General features: G+C 43.4%; 1 protein-coding gene across 1 annotated transcript in view; it reads right to left on the bottom strand.

Moving 5' to 3' along the window:
• Positions 1 to 21,070, bottom strand: part of USO1 (USO1 vesicle transport factor) — a 170,891-nt gene that overhangs the window by 78,152 nt on the left and 71,669 nt on the right. Inside the window, exons 8-12 of the mRNA XM_082255566.1 lie at positions 18,186 to 18,306; positions 17,927 to 18,105; positions 12,712 to 12,852; positions 8,119 to 8,207; positions 6,608 to 6,762 (exon numbers count right to left, since the gene is read on the bottom strand). Coding sequence (XP_082111692.1) covers positions 6,608 to 6,762; positions 8,119 to 8,207; positions 12,712 to 12,852; positions 17,927 to 18,105; positions 18,186 to 18,306 — 685 coding nt within the window. The remainder of the gene's footprint in view (positions 1 to 6,607; positions 6,763 to 8,118; positions 8,208 to 12,711; positions 12,853 to 17,926; positions 18,106 to 18,185; positions 18,307 to 21,070) is intronic.

Genomic DNA, 21,070 nt, shown 5'->3' with positions numbered 1-21,070 from the left:
ACCCGAAGACTCTCTGCGGAACCCCGGTTGAAAAACCCTGCTGTTAGTAAAAGGGCCTCCTCCATATAATTTTTTAGGCCTTACTTACTCACAGTATCTGCATAGCAAATTCTGCTTATGTACTTGCTTAACTTTAATTCCATCATTCCTGGTTTAATAAACATCAGCTGCCATGTGTTACATAATGATGTTTGTTAAAGGGTAACTCCACTTTCTTGGGGGGAAAAAATAGCAAATAAAGAAAAAACTTTTGACTTACCATAAAATCCTTTTCTCTGAAGTTCATTGACAGACACAGCTTCATATCTTCTTGACCATTGGGTTATGCTGCCCCCTACAGGAGTAGAACACTAGGCAGGAACAAACTTCACCATGCCTATGGGGCAGTCCCTGCAGGCATAACACCACACACTCTGCTACAGCCCACAGTTTTGTTGCAAGCAGTGTTTAGAAGACCACAACCCCATTCTACTCATAATTAGAGGGGGCGGGTGCTGTGTCTGTCAATGAACTTCAGAAAAAAGGATTTTACGGTAAGTCAAAAATCCAGTTTTCTCTATCGTTCATTGACAGACGCAGCTTCATATCTTCTTGACCATTGGGACGTGCATGAGGGGGTGGGGAAAAAAAAGCAAAGAAGAATGTAATTTCCCAAGGCTAAATGTAGCCAACCAGGTAACAAGGAGCTAACCAGGAACAACTGGAGTTCACCTAGAAAAAACATACACCCTCAAAGAGAAAAAAGTTCTCTTTTAGAGAGCAATGCAAAACCTTGAGGTAGGAACCCGCAATGGAAGGGGGTGGGGACAGCTGAGGGGGGCATGGTATGTCCGAAAAGGCTAGGGGAACCAAAGGGATACACGAGGGTCTGACTATTCCATGGAGGGGGCCTACATCCACCCAGAGACCGCCAGAGAGTTGGGGGGACATTTTACTCACCATACCACGGTATCAGGTGGGCGCCTCTCCGAACAGACCACCTCCCACCCGGGGTGGGGGTGCTGTCAGCCAGGGGGGTACACTGCAACTCAGGGCATCCCAGGTAGTTTGCGTCCCAGCGAGATGGTCCACTCGCGGGTTCGTCCCTTTCCATCGGGGCTCTGAAGTGGTGAGGCCTAGTACTGGACTATAACCTGCTCACATTCGCTGGCCAGGCTGAGAGACCTTAAGGATCTAGGATATCCAGTCGAAAAACCCAGCCGGCTGTTGCTTGTAGTTCTCCAGGAACTCTAACTAGTAAATAAAATTTAAACATAAAAAAGTTTCCCAAAATAAATAGCTAAGACGGAAGTCCCAGTAGGGAACTAGGTCCCACTCCTAAACTAGTCAGAAACAAAACTGAGGGCTGTAGCAGAGGGTGTGGGGTTATACCTGCAGAGACTGCCCCATAGGTGTGGTGAAGTTTTTTCCTGCCTAGTGTGCTACTCCTGTAGGGGGCAGGATAACCCAATGGTCAAGAAGATATGAAGCTGCATATGTCAATGAACGATAGAGAAAACAAGATAGCGTATACAATTGCGACACAAGTCATATTGTAATTGAATGTTATTAAAAAATACCTTTCCTCACCAGATCTCTCTTAGAAAAATGACATAAGGGAACACATACCTGGTTTGGTAGATGCAACCTACTAAAAATGAGCATTTTACCTAAATACCTATACCTTTTTTAAACACTTCCTGTGCAGATCCCCTCTAAATTCTTCAAACAGGTACATTCTCTTTTCACACAATTTGTTTGGGCACACTAAAAACCCTGATTGCAGCGTCAACACCTCACTCTACCTAAAAATGACGGCGGTTTGGCACTTCTGGATAATCGTAGATACCAACAAGCCACCCATTCCAGCAGGGTCATTGACTGGTGTCGCCGTCACAATACAAAACTGTGGACACAGATAAACTCGTACCAACATCCCGCTAAAAAGAGAGCTCTGGTGTTCTAAAAACCTTCCTATGAAATTAAAATGACACCCATTGAAAGGCAACACTCTCCACACAGACACGTGAACAGATCTCCCTCACCACACCGAATTCACCCCATCTTAGGAAACCCACAGTTTTCACCAGGCAACACAGAATGAGTACTGATAGACTTATGCAACGCAGGTACTTACCAAGCCTCCCACTTCTTACTGGAGCACAGATGGCCCTCTATAACAGCTCTGACAGTGGAGAGGAACATATAAATTTCCCTTCTGGACGGCCATCCAATTACATCCCTTTTTGGGTTCTATTCTGAACCCTAGAGGCTTTGACCGTCAAATGACAAACTTCAAGGAATACTGCGAGGAGGGGTAAATACCTTCTGAACTGCCTAATTTACCCTGCTTGAGAAAGTGGGAAGCAGAACTAAACTGCACATTCTCGATAGAACAATGACAAACGATGATCATTCTAGCTCTAAGGACATCAGTATGTACTAGGATCCAAGAGACCAACTTAAAAATCTTACAAGGTGGTACTACACCCCTAGCTCTTTGCATAAATTATTTCCTGGAACATCTGATAGACGTTGGAGATGCCACAGAGAGAGGGGCTCAATGCTCTAAATATTCTGGTCATGTCCCAAACTGACACACTTCTGGAAAGAGGTCAAAAGGATCACCCAGAAATTCACGGAACATGTGATACCAGACAACCCAGCCTTCTTCCTATTACATATCTCGGATATTCCGACCCGTTCATATAACAAGTCCATTATCCACCATATGACAAACGCAGCTAAAGCATGCATACCCCTATACTGGAAAAAAACATCACCCCAGACGGCAGCACACTGGCTCCAAAAAATTGAGGAGATAAACAAAATGGAAAACCTTATTGCGACAACCCAGCGCAAAAAAGAAAAAACACTCCAAAAGATGGAGACTTTGGAATCTATTCATGGTAACAGCAGAAGGGATGGCCCTTCTTAGCACATAAGCTTTCCAGACCGCCTACCATTAAGAAATCATTCAGACCACCCATCATAGAGGTTATAGACAGGGGACACTCCACCTCCTCCCCCCCCCTTTTTTTTTTTCCATCCTCTTACTCATCACCTCGTGCTTTCCCCACTATTCCTCTCTATTCCCCCTTGCCCTCTCGCCCTTCTCCTTGCCTTAACTATAAAAAAGTCCAGAGTGGGTGCCTCACATTAAACCTACCTGTGATATTCTTTCACCTGGTTGTACAACAAGTATTATATCTGTTAACTTCAACGTGTGGAGGATAATGTGTTTCTGTTATGATGTACCCATTCTAAGGAACTTAATAAAGTTTATATTTGATAAAAAATTACCTTTCCTTTTCAATCTGCAGCCCCTGTAATTTTCGGAAAATGCCATGCAATATGGCTACCTGGAGGTTTTCTGTACACAGAATGTGTACTGAACACACCCCAGAAACATAATTTCCTGCTTGCGCGATTGGCTCACCAAGTTTCCCAGAAGTCTGCACTAAGATACAAGTCAGATTTCTGGAATCCACTGCAACAAAAATGCCATTTTTGGTGAGATACTTCCAATAGGAATACATCTAAAGGGATGCAGGCCCAGAAAATGTATTAATTAGTGCCCTGCAGCTGCCACAGCTGATAAATAATTATGAAACCACTCCCATCAGCACAGAGGCACAGAGAAACACACAGGGATTTTGTCAGAACAACAAAAGGTAGGAATCTGCAACAAAGTTAGTTAAAATCCTTGTAAAGTACAGAGATCACCCAGAGGGGAATTTTTTCTAAACAAAAGTGGAGTTACGCTTTAAAGCAAAGACAAACCATGAGTCTAGCTGGAATTTATATCTGTTCAAAAAATATAAAATGTTACGAACGCTAACCACACACAATCAGATTTTGTTTCAAATTCCAAATCTAAATTAAATTCATTTAAATATACATTTTAGCTAGACCCCCCAACTTACACAGTTGTTCTGACAGATCACATCTGAAAACAAAATCTCTCTAGTTAACAATCAGCTTTAAGCAGAAAACCTACAGCAGAAATATACAAGTTTAAATTGTAACTCTAACAAGCTGTAAGAAGTTAAAGCTAAACTCCAGGCAATAGGCTAAATACACAAAAGTATGAAATTCATATACACTGCTCAAAAAAATTAAAGGAACACTTTGAAAACACATCAGATCTCAATAGGGAAACAGCTCATGCTGGATATCTATACTGATATGGACTGGGTAATGTGTTTGATGATCAACCTACAGAGGGCTGAATTCAAAGACACCCCAAAAATCAAAGTGAAAAAATCATGCAACAGGCTAGTCCATTTTGCTGAAATTTCACTGTAGCAACTCAAAATGGTACTCAGTAGTTTGTATGGCCCTCACGTGCTTGTATGCATGTCTGATAACGTCAGTCTGCTTCTTTTGAGAGGACAGATGGTGTCCTGGGGTATTTCCTCCCAGATCTTGACAAGGACATCACTGAGCTCTAGTACAGAGTGAGGTGCAACCTGGTGGCGTCAGATGGACCAAAACATAATGTCCCAGAAGTGTTCTATTGGCTTTAGGTCAGGCAAGCATGGGGGCCATTCAATGGTATCAATTCCTTCATCCTCCAGGAACCGGCTGCATACTCTTACCACATGAGGCTGGGCATTGTCGTGCACCAGGAGGAACCCAGAACCCACTGCACCAGCGTAGGGTCTGACAATGGGTACAAAGATTTCATCCCAATACCTAATGGCAGTCAGGGTGCCATTGTCTAGCCTATAGAGGTTTGTGCGTGCCTCCCCAGACTATCACTGACCCACCACCAAACTGGTCATGCTGAACAATGTTATAGGCAGCATAACACATTCTCCATGGTTTCTCCAGGCCCTTTCACGTCTATCACATGGGCTTAGGGTGAACCTGTTCTCATCTGCGAAAAGCACAGGGCACCAGTGGCAGACTTGCCAATTCTGGTGTTCAATGACAAAAGCCAATGAAGCTCCACAGTGCCGGGCATTGAGCACAGGGCCCACTAGAGGATGTCGGGTCCTCAGGCCACCCTCATGAAGTCCGTTTCTGATTGTTTGGTCAGAGACATTCAGATCAGTGGCTAGCTAGAGGTCATTTTGTAGGGCTCTGGCAGTGCTCATCCTGTTCCTCCGTGCACAAAGGAGCAGATACTGGTCCTGCTGATGTGTTAAGGACCTTCTACGGCCCTGTCCAGCTCTCCTAGTGTAACTGCCTGTCTTCTAGAATTTTCTCCATGCTCTTGAGATTGTGGTGGGAGACACAGCAAACCTTCGGCCAATGGCACGTATTGATGTGCCATCCTGGAGGAGTTGGAATGCCTGTGCAACCTCTATAGGGTCCAAGTATCACCTCATGCTACCAGTAGTGACACTGACCCTAGCCAAATGCAAAACTAGTGAAAAACAGTCAGAAAAGGTTTGTCTCTGTGCTGTTTGGCGAATTGTAAGCAGGGTGCTCTGTGGCATTTGCCTAGTAATGGCTTTCTTCTGCCGACTCGACCATGCAGCCCATCTTTCTTCAAGTGCCTCCTTATTGTGCATCTTGAAACAGCCACACCACATGTTTTCAGAGATTCCTGTATTTCACCTGAAGTTATTTGTGGGTTTTTCTTTGCATCCTGAACAATTTTCCTGGCAGTTGTGGCTGAAATTATAGTTGGTCTACCTGACCGTGGTTTGGTTTCAACCGAACCCCTCATTTTCCACTTCTTGATTAGAGTTTGAACACTGCTGATTGGCATTCTCAATTCCTTGGATATCTTTTTATATCCCTTTCCTGTTTTATTCAGTTTAACTACCTTTTCACGTACATCCTTTGACAATTGTTTTGCTTTCCCCATGACTCAGAGTCCAGAAACTCATTGACCTTTTATACACACACACCAATTACAAGCAAACAGATCACAGGTGAGGATGGTTACCTTCAATAGCCATTCAAACCCCTTTGTGTCAATTTGTGTACATGTTATCAGGTCAAAATCACCAGGGTATGTAAACTTTTGATCAGGGTCATTTGAGTAGTTTGTTGTCATTATGATTTAAAAAGAGTAAACACAGTTGATTGATAATAAATGGCTTCAGCCAAACACTAAACATGAGTGAAAGAAAAGTTTTTGTGTTATCATTCATAAATTGCGTAAGAAATCATACATTTTGCCAGGGTATTTAAACTTATGAGCACAACTGTACATCTCTCCTGTGGACAGAGTGGATAGACCTCCTTTTCTCTTAGGCTACTAGGACACCCTCTCCTTTTTTTTTTTCTTTTCTCCGTTTATGTTTACTAGCTTCTGTTGGATTTCAGCCAACTATATCCTAATGGACACTGAGTGTGCAGTGGTGCCTTATGGCACTTTTTTAAGGATTGGAGCACTTATATCTTTATTTATGTATGGTCCTGTAAGGCCAGGATAGGTTCCAGTTTATACCTTGCACATGCATTTAATAGAAATAAAAATTGCTACTGACAATTACATAAAACGCTCTTCGTAGGAGATGTTCACTTTTGTTCAATTATATGTTCTCTTTGTAACTGCAACATTTATGGAACATATGCGTTTTACTGTTGAAAACGTTATTAAACAGATTGAAATATAAATTCATTAGAATACCATGCAAAGAAAGAAATATGCGGACAAAAGCATTACCATCAATAGTTGAGGGCAGAAGAGTTGCTACGATTTCCGCTTGACCCTTCTGGTTCTTGTAAAGGAAGCACTGAAAGCAGTATAGAACAGCGCATCTCAAAACAAAAGGCTGTCTTTCATTGACCATGGACATCAAAAGCACGACAATTGCAGGTCTTTAAAGTACAACAAAAAACAAAGAGAAAATTTGGAACATTTTTGTCAGGACTTTTCTGTAATTGCATTCAAATTTCTACATTAAAAATACCCTAAAACTTTTTCTGGAATTTATATAGATTGGTGCAGAAAGATTTTCAAAATTCTCACTTATGTATTTTAAAAGTGGTGCAATGTGCGCCAACTTTATGTGCCCGTCTATAATTTGACTTACGCTGCGCCACTTTTAGAATGCACGAGACACTTTCGCAAAATCTGTCTGCACCAAATTCTCTCTGTACACCAAAGGAGAGTTGATCTTACTTTTGTAAGATACAAATTGTTGGCATTTTATTCAGAATTTGGCACATTTGAAGTGGGACCTTTTAGAACTACATAAATGTGGTGTACGAGTCACTGTCAGAACCCAATGTGTTGCAGATACTAACTGGCAGCACTGGCCTGGTGACACTGACACTGTACTGCTTTGTGGGTGATCAGAGATAGAGGGACTGAGGCACAATGATATCAGAGCAGCCAGCCATTGTACATGATCACTGGCACAATGGTACAATGTAACCATAGTGACATTTTGCACATGCTCTGGTTACAGTATTAAAAAAAAAAAAAAAAAAAAAAAAAGGAATACTATATATATATATATATATATATATATATATATATATATATATATATATATATATTTTTTTTTTTTTTCCCTTTTTTTTACCAGAGCAGTTAAGTGTCACCATAGTAATCTGGGATTTTTTTTTTTTTTTTACACTGATTGTTTATCACTGTGTGAGCAATCAGTAACACTGTTCAAAGGTTTCATTATTGAAACCTTGGTTTACTACTTTGATGCTGTAATTGGTAACAGCTATCAAATGGTACAGGACTGCTGTGACTGACCCTGGTACCAAGTGGTCACTGTGACCAGTCACAGAGATTACACAGTAGTAAGCAAAGCATCAATAAACAACAGCCTTGTTTACTAATGTAGCTGATCACTGTGATTGGTCACAGCGATCACATGGTACCAGGACCACTCACAGGTTGCGCTGCTGTATGCTAATGGGACTTTCAAGAGACATAGATCTCGGAACTAGAGGGAATCCACCCAGATTATTTTAGGTATATAAACGGTTAAGCACAAAGTGGTTAATTACTGTTATACCAGTTATAAGCATTGCTGCTGGTAAGAGGATTATTTGTAGAGGTGTGTGATGATCAGAAGGTTACATAGTAACATGCAGAGACTTCTCCTGTAAAACTCATGTGGGCTGACCCTACTCTATTGAGCCCAATGCAATGCCATTCTTTAGAACATCAAAGTGATGTATAAACAAAACCAACAACAATGTTTCCATGATTACCTTGGTGGACTTGATGGAGCGTTGACAGACGCAAAATAGTCTTGGTTAATTTGGCTTCCCCTTATTACCTCAGACACTGTGTTTATGGTCTGTCAAGCATAAATTTAAAGAAGAATAATCACCATGGGATGTAAAAATCACATAACATTTGTTTAGTAACACTTAGTCAACAATCAGAATAGCATACAAATTTTCTGTACTAACCTTCAAAGATCATAAATCTATGTGGTCATATTAATTAAAGCCCATCTCCAAGGGGGGGGAGAATGTGATTTTTGACTTACTGTAAAATGAATTTCTCTGACGTTCATTGACGGACACAGACCCTGATCTTCCTAACCATTGGGTTATACTGCCCCCTACAGGAGTAGGACATTAGGCATAAAAAAAAGTCTGGCTATGCCTATGGGCAGTCCGGGAGATATACTCCCTCTCTCTGCTATCACTCAGTTTTGTTACAAGCAGTGTTAGAAGAATTACAACTCCATAGAGGGGTGGGTGCTGTGCCCGTCAATGAACATCAGAGAAAAGTATTTTACGCTAAGTCAAAAATCCCATTTTCTCTTTCGTTCATTGACGGACACAGCTCCTGATCTTAATAACCATTGGGATGTCCCAAAGCAGTGTAACATGCAGTAAAGATGAGGGGTGGGAACAGCGAAAAATAAATTGCAAGGCTAAACATTAGCCAACCAGGTAAACAGGAGCTCAACCGAAACAACTGAAGTCCACCTGAAAAGAATAATACACCCTCAAAGAGGACAGGGTCTTCTAACCAGCAGCCTGCAAAACTTTGCGACCAAAGGAAGCATCTGCAGATGCCAACACATCCTTGTAAAAGTGCGCACCAATGACCAAGTGGCCGCCTTGCAAAACTGCGTCACTGACACTTGATAATGGAAGGCCCAGGAGGCACTAAGCACCCGGGTAGAATGCACCTTGACAGGGAAATGAGGAACCTGACCATTGATGGAATAGGCCTGAACCACCGTCTGTCTGATCCACCTGAAAATGGTCGCAGAGGAAGCAGACAACCCTTTCCGAGCCCCATCCGTGAGCACAATTAGCAAATTTTATTTCCTAAAAGACTGCCAGGTACACCCTAATCGCCTGGGCGACATCCAAGGCATGCAAGGCAATTTCCTTTGGATGTTTTGGCAACCTTTGGAAGAAACGACAGACAGGGTCAGAGAACCACCATCTCTGTGAACCACCAAGTAAGGTGAATGACAGGATAAAGCCGCCAATTCTGACACCCTGCGCGCAGAAGTGATAGCCACCAAAAAGGCCACCTTCTGAGACAGCGTAAGCAGGGGAATCTCCTGAAGATTCTCAAAAGGAGACTTCTGGAGGACTGAGAGCACCAAATTGAGGGCCCAAGGCAATAACGGAGACTGCACTTGAGGAGCCAAGTGCCGAACTCCCTGAAGAAAAGTACGCACCAGGGAGTGTGTGGCCAAGCACTGTTGAAAGAAAACTGCTAAGGCCGACACCTAGCCGTTGATAGTACTCAAGGCTAGTTTCTGCTCAACCCACCATGGAAGGAAGGTCAAGATCCGAGCCACTAAAAAAGGAGGATGAACCCGAAGAGACTCACACCATGCAATGTACGTCTTCCACGTACGATAGTAGATTTACTAGCTTTTAACAGCCTTGGCAGCACCTGGCATTCGACAGCCAAGCCGTCAAAGCCAGCAAATGTAAATCAGGATGGAAGATTGGTCCTTGCGACAGCAGATCTTCCCTGAGAGGAAGTTTCCAAGGAACGTCGGCAACCAGCTGCTCCAGATTGGCATACAGAGCCCGGCAAGGCCAGTCCGGGGCCACTAAAATGACCGGAATCCCTTCTGCCTCGATCCTGCGTAGAAGTCTTGGCAGAAGCTTGAGAGGAGGGAAGGCATAAATCAGACAATATGAACTCCAAGGGGCCACCAGTGTGTCTGTGGCGTCTGCCAGAGAATCCAGTGACCAAGCCACAAACCTCTGCACCTTTCTGTTGAGCCGGGATGCCAACAGAACCACCTCGGGGATGCCCCACCGGAGACACAACTGATGAAACACCTCCAGATAAAGATATCACTCCCCTTGGTCCAACGCCTGCCGAATGAGGTAATCCGCCTGACAGTTTTTTTTTTTTTACTTTTATAATTTTTTGAGTCACATAGTAAGTTATACAGCGCAGAGATAAAACAACCGTGTTTTCAACAGAGAAGAGTAGCAAAATAACAGGGTATGTGCAACATATGAAATAACAATTATTGTATATCAGTGAGGACTGTGTAGTGCGCGTAGCCGTTTCTGAGATTAATTGCTATGTTATCAAGTACAGTTCTGAGGCCAAGGCAGCACCCCCCCTTCCCATGACACCCCATTTGGGGACAAACTGTGTCCTAGGATAGGGGGCGGTACTCCGCTCCAGCTCTATAGCTTCATTTTCCATTTGGGTCATCTCAATGCATTCCATCTAGTGGGGTTTTTCCAACTGTCCCCTGGGCGGCGGCAAGTGATACTATAGTCAACAGCGTGAAAGGGAGAGGTACATAGAAAGCCTTGAAGAGGGTAAAGTGAAATCAACGGTGGATGAAAATTTGAGTATGGTGTTCGGTATTAGTTGGGTAGGGTCCAGAGCTGGCTTTTCGCTGATCCAGATAGGCTTTGTATTAGTATTTGTGGGAATCGCCTGCTGATCAGGCTTGTGGTTCTGTTTATACTGGCTTAATGCTTCCCGGGATGTGACAGGCAGGGTGTCCAGTGTCTGAGGAACTTATTGCTTCGTAGGTGGATTTTGGCGAAAAGATATTCCATTTGAAAATGCTCGTTCAAAAACTTTTTTGAGATACTTTAAAATGAACTTGTGCCAAAATTACGCACATCAATGTATTTACAGATTATGAACAAGCAGTAAAAGCTCTTTAAGTACCAACAACACCACGTTTGTAGCGCTTTTTTTTTTAACACCACAGCATATCGCAGCCTTATTCATTTGAATCGGCTGCTCTATGCATGCCGAAAGAAACTCCACAACCTTTTCCAGCAGTGCGCTAACCATGTTTGAGATGCCATTACCAATTAAGGGCACCGCAAGCACGAAGCGTGTTTTTGTACATTCCAGGAACGTGTGCGGATACGCGCACTGCTACGCATGTTCCCAGCATGTGCAGGTGTAAATGCAGGCTAGCCTCTGTTGCTATAGGCATTGTAGAGAAACGTATCTTCAAAGTGCAAAAGACAGGCCCTGAAATCTTACCTTTCCTATTTCTGTAAATTTCCACACATTCCTTACAGCCTGCCAATCTTCTAATGTATAAACACAGCAGGCATTTCTAAGCTAAAAGACAACTATTGAAACCTGACTTCAGAGTCCAGTTATTAGGCATAAAGATGTTTCTATCTTAATGCATTCCTTGCATTAAGGTAAAAAATGTTTACAAATCAGTATAGCCCCTCACCCCCCATTTTACTTAGCTGAGCCCTCATTCGATCTGGAGCTGTGCACGTCTGCAGCTCTTCTCCCCCTTTCACTTCCTGGTGTCAAAGACTTTGTTGAGGCATTTGGAGCCTTTGGCTCCCGCTGCAGTCAATCAAAGGCAGACAGTGCAGGTCGGGAGACTGAAAGCAGCTTTCTATGAGGGCACTCGCCGGAGAGGAGAAAGTAACACTGGCTGGGGACCCGAGTAGAGGAGGTTCGTGGCTGCGCTGTGCAATTCCATTTTTAAGAAGGTAAGTTTAAGAAGGTACTTTTTTTTTTCTTTTACAACATTCTCCTTTCTTTTCCTTTAGGGCAGGGGTCTTCAAACTATGGCCCTCCAGTTGTTCAGGAACTACAATTCCCATCATACCTATGCATGTCTGTGAATGTCAGAGTTTTGCAATGCCTCATGGGATGTTCCGCAACAGCTGGAGGGCCGTAGTTTGAGGATCCCTGCTTTAGGGTAATCTGCCTTCACTTAATTATGTCTCTTCTTGGAACCTGGCAACACACCGTAACCTTCAAGTTCATACACTGTGTTATGCAATAATCCTTGTGAATATTTTAGGTTTTTCATCTTTTGGCACTATTGATATAAGTTTGTATTATGTAAAGCAAAACATTATATGTTTTGTCATCAGTGCCCTGATCCCCTGAAGAAGCTCTCTGCGAAACACGTTAGACACATCTCCTGCCATATAGTTATCTCATGTTTGGGGAATTCACTGTCATCTTTAAATATGTGATGAGTTAAAATATAGGACTACAACATATACTTTGGTATGCATGAGCATGAAAGGCAGGCATTTTTTAAGGGGCAATTGTATGAATTATGTATACTTCAGTGGTAAACGTCCTATGGTTTATATATGATATGCACCAATGTTTTTCAGTGTATATAATAAATTTTGTTTTTATACCTAAAATGCGTTGTCTCTGGGCAAGTTTATGCACCTTTAAAAGTCTCAATTTTTCCTTACTTTTGTGACTATAGTAATAAAGGATGTGGTGCATGGGGTATCAACCAACATCTTACATTATCTACAGATTTATGAATACTAAATACATGTTAACAACAAAATCACAGACATGTGTAGTGTATATTGAGTATGTTAAGAAAATACCTCTGTTAGAATGTCAGCAGGAACACCTGTTGCCATTAAGATGATGCAAAGCTGCTGCAGCAAACCACACTGGTACATGACTTTCTGGCAACTGCTAGTGGCACCAGGGGGATTCATTGGAGACACCAGAACCCGAACCAGCTAGAAACATTACAGTTAGTTAACAGAGGAATATGTATATACATTTAAATATTCATATTAGGTTATGTACATTTGCCAAACCTTTTCCTTCACATATAATGAAAATGATAAACTGCAGGGAAATAGCCTGCAGTACTACAGTCCTAAGCTTAGATCTCATAGGAGCCCTATTGGCATACAGTTTTATGTTGTCCTTTTCTTTTGATTTTATGCTAAAGATTCCTTCCACAATTCAAAAACATTTTGGCAGGTTCGGTATTATATGCAATGCAACGTGCATTCTAAACAAATCAAATATAATGTATATCAACAAAAAATGTATTCACTTCTTACATAATAGGCATACACTCACCAGCCACTTCATTAAGTACACCTTGCTAATACCGGGTTGGACCCCTTTTGCCTTCAGAACTGCGCTAATTCTTTGTGGCATACATTTAACAAGGTGTTGGAAACATTCCTCAGAAATTTTGGTCCATATTCACTTGATAGCATCATGCAGTTGCTGCAGATTTGTCAACTGCAAATCCATGATGCGAATCTCCCATTCCACCACATCCCAAAGGTGCTCTATTGGATTGAGATCTGGTGACTGTGGAGGCCATTGGATTACAGTGACCTCATTGTCATGTTCAATAAACCAGTTTAGATAATTTGATCTTTGTGACATGGTACATTATCCTGCTGGAAGTAGCCTTCAGAAGATCGGTACACTGTAACAATACTCAGGTAGACCTTGGTATTTAAACGATGCTCAACTGGTACTAAGGGGACAATAAGTGCCAAGAAAATAACCCCCATACCATTACATCACCACCAGCCTGAACCTTTGACACAAGGCAGGATGGATTCATGCTTTCATGTTGTATACGCCAAATTCTGACGCTACCATCTGAATGTCGCAGCGGAAATCGAGATTCATCAGACCAGAGAACATTTTTCCAATCTTCTATTGTCCAATTTTGGTGAGCCTGTGCGAATTGTAGCCTCAGTTTCCTGATCTTAGCTGACAGGAGTGGCACCCAGTTTGATTGTCTGCTGCTGTAGTTCATCTGCTTCAAGGTTCAATGTGTTGAGCATTCAGAGATACTCTGCACACCTTGGTTATAACGAGTGGTTATTTGAATTACTGTTGCCTTTCTATCATCTGAAACCAGTACTCCCATTCTCCTATGACCACTGACATCAACAAGGCATTTTCCTTCACACAACTGACGCTCACTGGATATTTTCTCTTTTTTGGACCATTCTCTGTTAACCCTGGAGATGGTGGAGCATGAAAATCCCAGTAGATCAGCAGTTTTTTTTAAACACTCAGACTAGCCCGCCTGGCACCAACAACCATGTCACGTTCAGTCACCTAAATCCATTTTCTTCCTCTTTTCTGATGCTCGATTTGAACTTCAGCAAGTTGTCTTCACCACGTCTAGATGCCTAAATGCATTGAGTTGATGCCATATGATTTTCTGATTAGCAATTTGTGTTACCAAGCAATTGAACAGGTGTACCTAATAAAGTAGCTGGTGAGTGTACAGCTCTACTAGTGAAATGAAACCCTGAGTATTCTGAAACCTTCTCTGCATAATAATGTCCCTTGGGATAAATAAAGTATTCTGAATCTGAATGATATCCATAATCAGGATGCAGTCAGGAGACAGACAATAAAATGTCCAAAATAAAAGGACAATGTTCACAACTACATACAGAGGGTCCACAATGTATATACAGGTCCTTCTCAAAAAATTAGCATATTGTGATAAAGTTCATTATTTTCTGTAATGTACTGATAAACATTAGACTTTCATATATTTTAGATTCATTACACACAACTGAAGTAGTGCAAGCCTTTTATTGTTTTAATATTGATGATTTTGGCATACAGCTCATGAAAAACCAAAATTCCTATCTCAAAAAATTAGCATATTTCATCCGACCAATAAAAGAAAAGTGTTTTTAATACAAAAAAGTCAACCTTCAAATAATTATGTTTAGTTATGCACTCAATACTTGGTCGGGAATCCTTTTGCAGAAATGACTGCTTCAATGCGGTGTGGCATGGAGGCAATCAGACTGTGGCACTGCTGAGGTGTTATGGAGGCCCAGGATGCTTTGATAGCGGCCTTGAGCTCATCCAGAGTGTTGGGTCTTGCGTCTCTCAACTTTCTCTTCACAACATCCCACAGATTCTCTATGGGGTTCAGGTCAGGAGAGTTGACTAATTAACTCTAAACACCTGCAAAAGATTCCTGAGGCTTTTAAAAACTCCCAGCCTGGTTCATTACTCAAAACCGCAATCATGGGTAAGACTGCCGACCTGACCGCTGTCCAGAAGGCCATCATTGACACCCTCAAGCAAGAGGGTAAGACACAGAAAGAAATTTCTGAACAAATAGGCTGTTCCCAGAGTGCTGTATCAAGGCACCTCAATGGGAAGTCTGTGGGAAGGAAAAAGTGTGGCAGAAAACGCTGCACAACGAGAAGAGGTGACCGGACCCTGAGGAAAACTGGGGAGAGGGAAATGCCAAAATGCCTGAAGTCCAGTGTCAAGTACCCACAGTCAGTGATGGTCTGGGGTGCCATGTCAGCTGCTGGTGTTGGTCCACTGTGTTTTATCAAGGGCAGGGTCAATGCAGCTAGCTATCAGGAGATTTTGGAGCACTTCATGCTTCCATCTGCTGAAAAGCTTTATTGAGATGAAGATTTCATTTTTCAGCACGACCTGGCACCTGCTCACAGTGCCAAAACCACTGGTAAATGGTTTACTGACCATGGTATTACTGTGCTCAATTGGCCTGCCAACTCTCCTGACCTGAACCCCATAGAGAATCTGTGGGATGTTGTGAAGAGAAAGTTGAGACGCAAGACCCAACACTCTGGATGAGCTCAAGGCCGCTATCGAAGCATCCTGGGCCTCCAAAACACCTCAGCAGTGCCACAGGCTGATTGCCTCCATGCCACGCCACATTGAAGCAGTCATTTCTGCAAAAGGATTCCCGACCAAGTATTGAGTGCATAACTGAACATAATTTTTTGAAGGTTGACTTTTTTTGTATTAAAAACACTTTTTTCTTTTATTGGTCGGATGAAATATGCAAATTTTTTGAGATAGGAATTTTGATTTTTCATGAGCTGTATGCCAAAATCATCAATATTAACCACCCCCCATCCGCGCTACAGCCTATATACGGCTGCAGCGCGGACTCGAATTTTCGGGAGGCCATTTTTAAACGGCCTCCCAGTGACACGAGCGCGCTGCGGGGAAAATCTGTGTCGGCCGTGTCCCTTGGACACGGCCGATCACAGATCGTGGTGAATGGCCAATCATAGCGGCCATTCACCACGTGATCTGGCCGTCCAATGAGCGATGATCTCATATGTAAACATATGAGATCATCTCTCATCGCCGGCGCTCCTTCCTCACACGGAGCCTGCAGTGTGAGGAAGGAGGGGGAGCCTCACAGCGCCGGGGACACAGGAGAATGTAATCAGGGCACCGATCACCAGTGCCCTGATTACAAAAGGTAAAATCACACATACAGTGCCCCCCCATCAGTGCCCGCAGTGCCCGCCATCAGTGCCCCCCATCAATGCCCACAATCAGTGCCCATAGTGCTGCTAGTCAGTGCCCATCAGTGCCTGCTCATCTAGGCACTGATGAGCACTGACTGGCAGCACTATGGGCACTGAGTGTGGGCACTGATGGTGCTGCCCATCAGTGCCGCTCATCAGTGCCACCCGTCAGTGTCCAGTGCCATCCACCAGTGCCCATCAGTGCCGCCTATCAGTGCCCATCAGTGCCGCCTCTCAGTGCCGCCTCTCAGTGCCCAGCAGTGCCACCTCTCAGTGCCCAGCAGTGCCACCTCTCAGTGCCCAGCAGTGCCACCTCTCAGTGCCCAGCAGTGCCGCCTATCAGTGCTCATCAGTGCCGCCTCTCAGTGCCGCCTCTCAGTGCCGCCTATCAGTGCTCATCAGTGCAGCATATTAGTACCTCCTCATCAGTGCCCATAAGTGCCACCTCATCAGTGCCCATCAGTGCAGCCTATCAGTGCCCATCAGTGCCGCCTCATCAGCGCACATCAGTGAAGGAGAAAAATTTATTTTCAAAATTTACTCGCAGAAAATAAGAAAAACTTTTTTTTTTTTTCAACATTTTTTGTCTTTATTCTTTTTTTTTGTAAAAAATAAAAAACCCAGAGATGATTAAATACCACCAAAAGAAAGCTCTATTTGTGTGAAAAAAATGATAAAATTTCAAATGGGTACAGTGTAGCATGCCGCGCAATTGTCGTTCAAAGTGTGACAGCGCTGAAAGCTGAAAATTGGCCTGGATGGGAAGGGTATTTAAGTGCACAGAAGGCAAGTGGTTAAAACAAGAAAAGGCTTGCACTACTTCAGTTGTGTGTAATGAATCTAAAATATATGAAAGTCTAACGTTTATCAGTACATTACAGAAAATAATGAACTTTATCACAATATGCTAATTTTTTGAGAAGGACCTGTACAAGTTATTTTTCTCAAGAAAATATCTACAAAGTGCAGTGTACTGGTGTAAACTGCCAGTCATCTTGGAGGATGAAAGGCTTAGGTAGGCCATACATTAAGAAATGTTCTTTCCTTCAATCACAGCTTGAAGGAAAGAAAATGGTTTGATTCACACATCAACAAGTCAATGTTATTGGAGGAATCCCTCCTGCTGTGCTATTGTATTTATGAGAGAGGGAGGTTTCCTAGACATCAGAATACAAATGACCACTGCCTGGAGCTATAGCCGCTGGCAGTGATTGAACAAAAGAAAAACAAAGACTGGTTGTACTGATGTCGATCGATAGACTGACTTCAGTACAACCAGCCTGCGCATAGATGGATCGAAATTTGGCTGGTTCCCGTTGAACTGGTCGAATTTTGATCCGCCTATGGCTGGCTTTAGTATCATGGAAATCCTAAATAGGAGCCTACCTGTGTATACAAATTAACTGAATTCATTTGAATACAGGGAAACAAATATAGCCAGAAAACCCAACAATCTTCTAGCATAAATAATTCAGTTTAGATTTAAAGCATAATCAGTCAATACCTGCAGCATCAAGTGAAGGTTGGTCACTTTCTGTGCGGACCACCCAGAGTTGTCATCTCCCACTTCAAACCAAGGCTTCATTCGCTGGATGTAGGATCCTTCTTTGAAGAAATTTTGATTCGAGTTGTTATACTTCAGCAGATTCTGAAGTAGTATTAGACAGTCCTCAACTACAATTCCTGCAACAAGACAGACTTTGTTAAAACAATACCCTAAACTTACAGGTTACTTTGCCATTCTAAACAATTTGTGTACATACCACCATCACTGTTTCCCTCTTCAGTGATTATGTCCAGAAGTCTCTCAAAAGCATTTTCAAAAGCTACAATTTTCTGAATAGCCGCATTGCCTTTTGTCAGCTGCTGAAGTAATAAAAGACCCTGCAAAAAAAAAGAAAGTATAATTTGCACTGAAAAGACACTGGGGAGTCATTTCCCTCCTCTTAAGTCTCAGATTACACTCATTCTGTGCTATTCCTATAACATCATATCCCTACCCCCTGCCTTTTGGAAGCAGAGAAATACCCTTTGATCTGTGTACTTTAGAAAGCTGTAGAGGTGAAGGCTGCACATAATTTGGCACAGCTTACGTTGGATGATTTAAAGTGGATCTAAAGGCAGAAGGTTTTCACTGTGATGAGTTCTATGCATTAAGGCAAAAACACCTTCTGGGTGCAGCTCACCCACCTGCCCCTCTTTAATCTTACCTGAGCCCCATCTAGATCCAGCAATGTGCAGGAGAGCAGCAGCCCTCCCAGGTCTCTCTCTCCTCACTGGCTCACACAGCAGTGGAAGCCACTGGCTCCCGCTGCTGTCAATCAAAGTCAGTGAGCCAATGCAGAGAGAGTGGGGGGCGGAGCTGAGCCCCACTCTGTGTCTGAATAGACAATGTCTATTCGCAAGAACGCGGCACAGGAGCGAGCCCGCATGATTACCTCCCTAAGCTAGCGGCTTGCTGGGGACGTACTTTAGAAGGGGGGAGGAGCCAGGAGTGCCAGCAGGGGACCCCAGAAGAGGAGGATCTGGGCTGCTCTGTGCAAAACCATTACACAGAGCAGGCAAGAATAACATTTGTTGTACAAAAAAAAAAAAGTTATAGCCTTTGGAATCACTTTAATTAATCTCTGTGTATTACCTTTTTTTTTTAAACTCTAGTGTCATTTAGTTAGGTCTTACATCTACATTAAAAAATCAGAAAAAAATGAACACATTTATAACAACTAGTTTCATAAGTTTCTGAAAGTAAAAATGCAATTGTAGAATATTTTCATGAAAAGTTGTATTTTTACCGTAAAATCCTTTTCTCTGATGTTCATTGATGGACACAGCTCCAGAATCTTATTGACCATTGGGTTATGCTGCCCCCTATAGGACTAGGACACTAGGCAGGGATAAATTTACCACGCCTTTGGGGCAGTACCAGGGGGTATACAGCTTCCTGCTATAGGCATTATGTTTTGGTGCAAGCAGTGTCAGAAGAACAAATAACCAAACTTAACAGAGGGGTGGGTGCTGTGTCTGTCAATGAACATCAGAGAAAAGGATTGTACAGTAAGACAAAAATCCAACTATTTCGATCATTGACAGGCACAGCTCCAGAATCTTCTTGACCACTGGGACGTCCCAAAGCAATGTCAAACAGGAGGGGTGGGAAAAAACACAGCAGCAAAAAGTTCCCAAAGGCTAAATCTAGCCAACCAGGTAACACGGAGCTCAACTAAGAACAACCGGAGCTCACCTGAAAACTATACTCCCTCAAAGGAGGATGCTCTCAAACAGCGGCCTGCAAAACCTTGCGGCCAAAAGCAGCATCCACAGATGCCAAAGTATCTACCTAATACATCTACTTTGTGCACACTTGCACAAAATTTTACAGACGACCATGTCGCTACCTTGCAAACCTGCATCACTGACGCCTGATTTCGGAAGGCCCAGGAGGCACTAAGCGCCCATGTAGAATGTGCCTTAACTGGGAAAGGAGGAAACTGACCCTTGATTAAATAGGCCTGCACTACCATCTGTCGGATTCATCTGGAAATGGTCGCGGCAGACATGGCCAACCCCTTGCGAGGTCCATCCGTAAGGACACCGCCATGTACAGCCTGATTGCCTGAACCACATCCAGAGAATGCAAGGCGATGTCCTTAGGATGCTTAGGCTTAGGACACAGGGAAGGCAAAGTCTTCATTCAAATGGAAACCAGAGACAACCTTAGGAAGGAACGACTGATAAGGGTGAAGCACCACTTTATCTCTGTGAACCACCAAATAAGGTGAATGACAAGACAAATCTGCCAGCTCAGACACCCTGCGTGCGGAAGTAATTGCCACCAGGAAGGCTACCTTCTGGGACAAGGTAAGCAGAGGAATCGCGTGAATATTTTCAAAAGGCAGTTTCTGACGAGCCGACAGTACCAAATTGAGGTCCCACGGAGGCAACGGAGACCACACAGGTGGAGCCAAGTGGCGAACCCCCTGAACAAAAGTGTGACAATTTTGTCAAAATAGGCGGGAAAAGGGAAGACCTTTTCATGCGTGGCTGTAGTGGAAGAGGAATCAAACTCGCTATATGAGCACTCAGGGTGCGTGGACACAGACCCCGTAGGGTGACTCGTGTCTGCGGCGGCCAAATCAACCTCAGAATCTGAGGAGACAGAGGATTCAGGTAAAGGCGAGGGTCGTTTTTTTACCCGTCCTGTTATGCAGGACCATATCTACTTTGGACACTAGTGACTCCAGAACTGCCGTCATTGAAGACAAAGTAGACTGGGACCCAGAGGGCCCCAGCAAACATAGAGGATCGTGTGGTAAATTATGCTCCAGGGACTCCATGGGTTAACCCGGGGAACCACACCAGCAAAAGAAGAAAACACTTCTAAGTGACCCCCCCACTTCTAAGTGACCCCCCCACTTCCGCGCTATCGGCACCACAGGTCCCAGCAGCACATCCAGCCGCAGCTATAGCAGGGAGAGGGAGAGCCGTTTTGCACCCACAGGTACTCACCACCACCGGTCAGGTACAGAGCAGAGCAACAATGCTGCACGCCGTGCGGCGATCAGAGAGAAAGAGGAAATTCCAGGAGTTAACACTAGAGGCCCATCACTAAAATCACCGCCCATAAGGCTCCAAAAACATTGTTGCCGCT

Source organism: Pelophylax lessonae (genome assembly GCF_965119305.1).
Source record: "Pelophylax lessonae genome assembly, chromosome: 1".
Taxonomy (NCBI): domain Eukaryota; kingdom Metazoa; phylum Chordata; class Amphibia; order Anura; family Ranidae; genus Pelophylax; species Pelophylax lessonae.
This window is presented reverse-complemented; position numbering and strand designations above follow the sequence as displayed.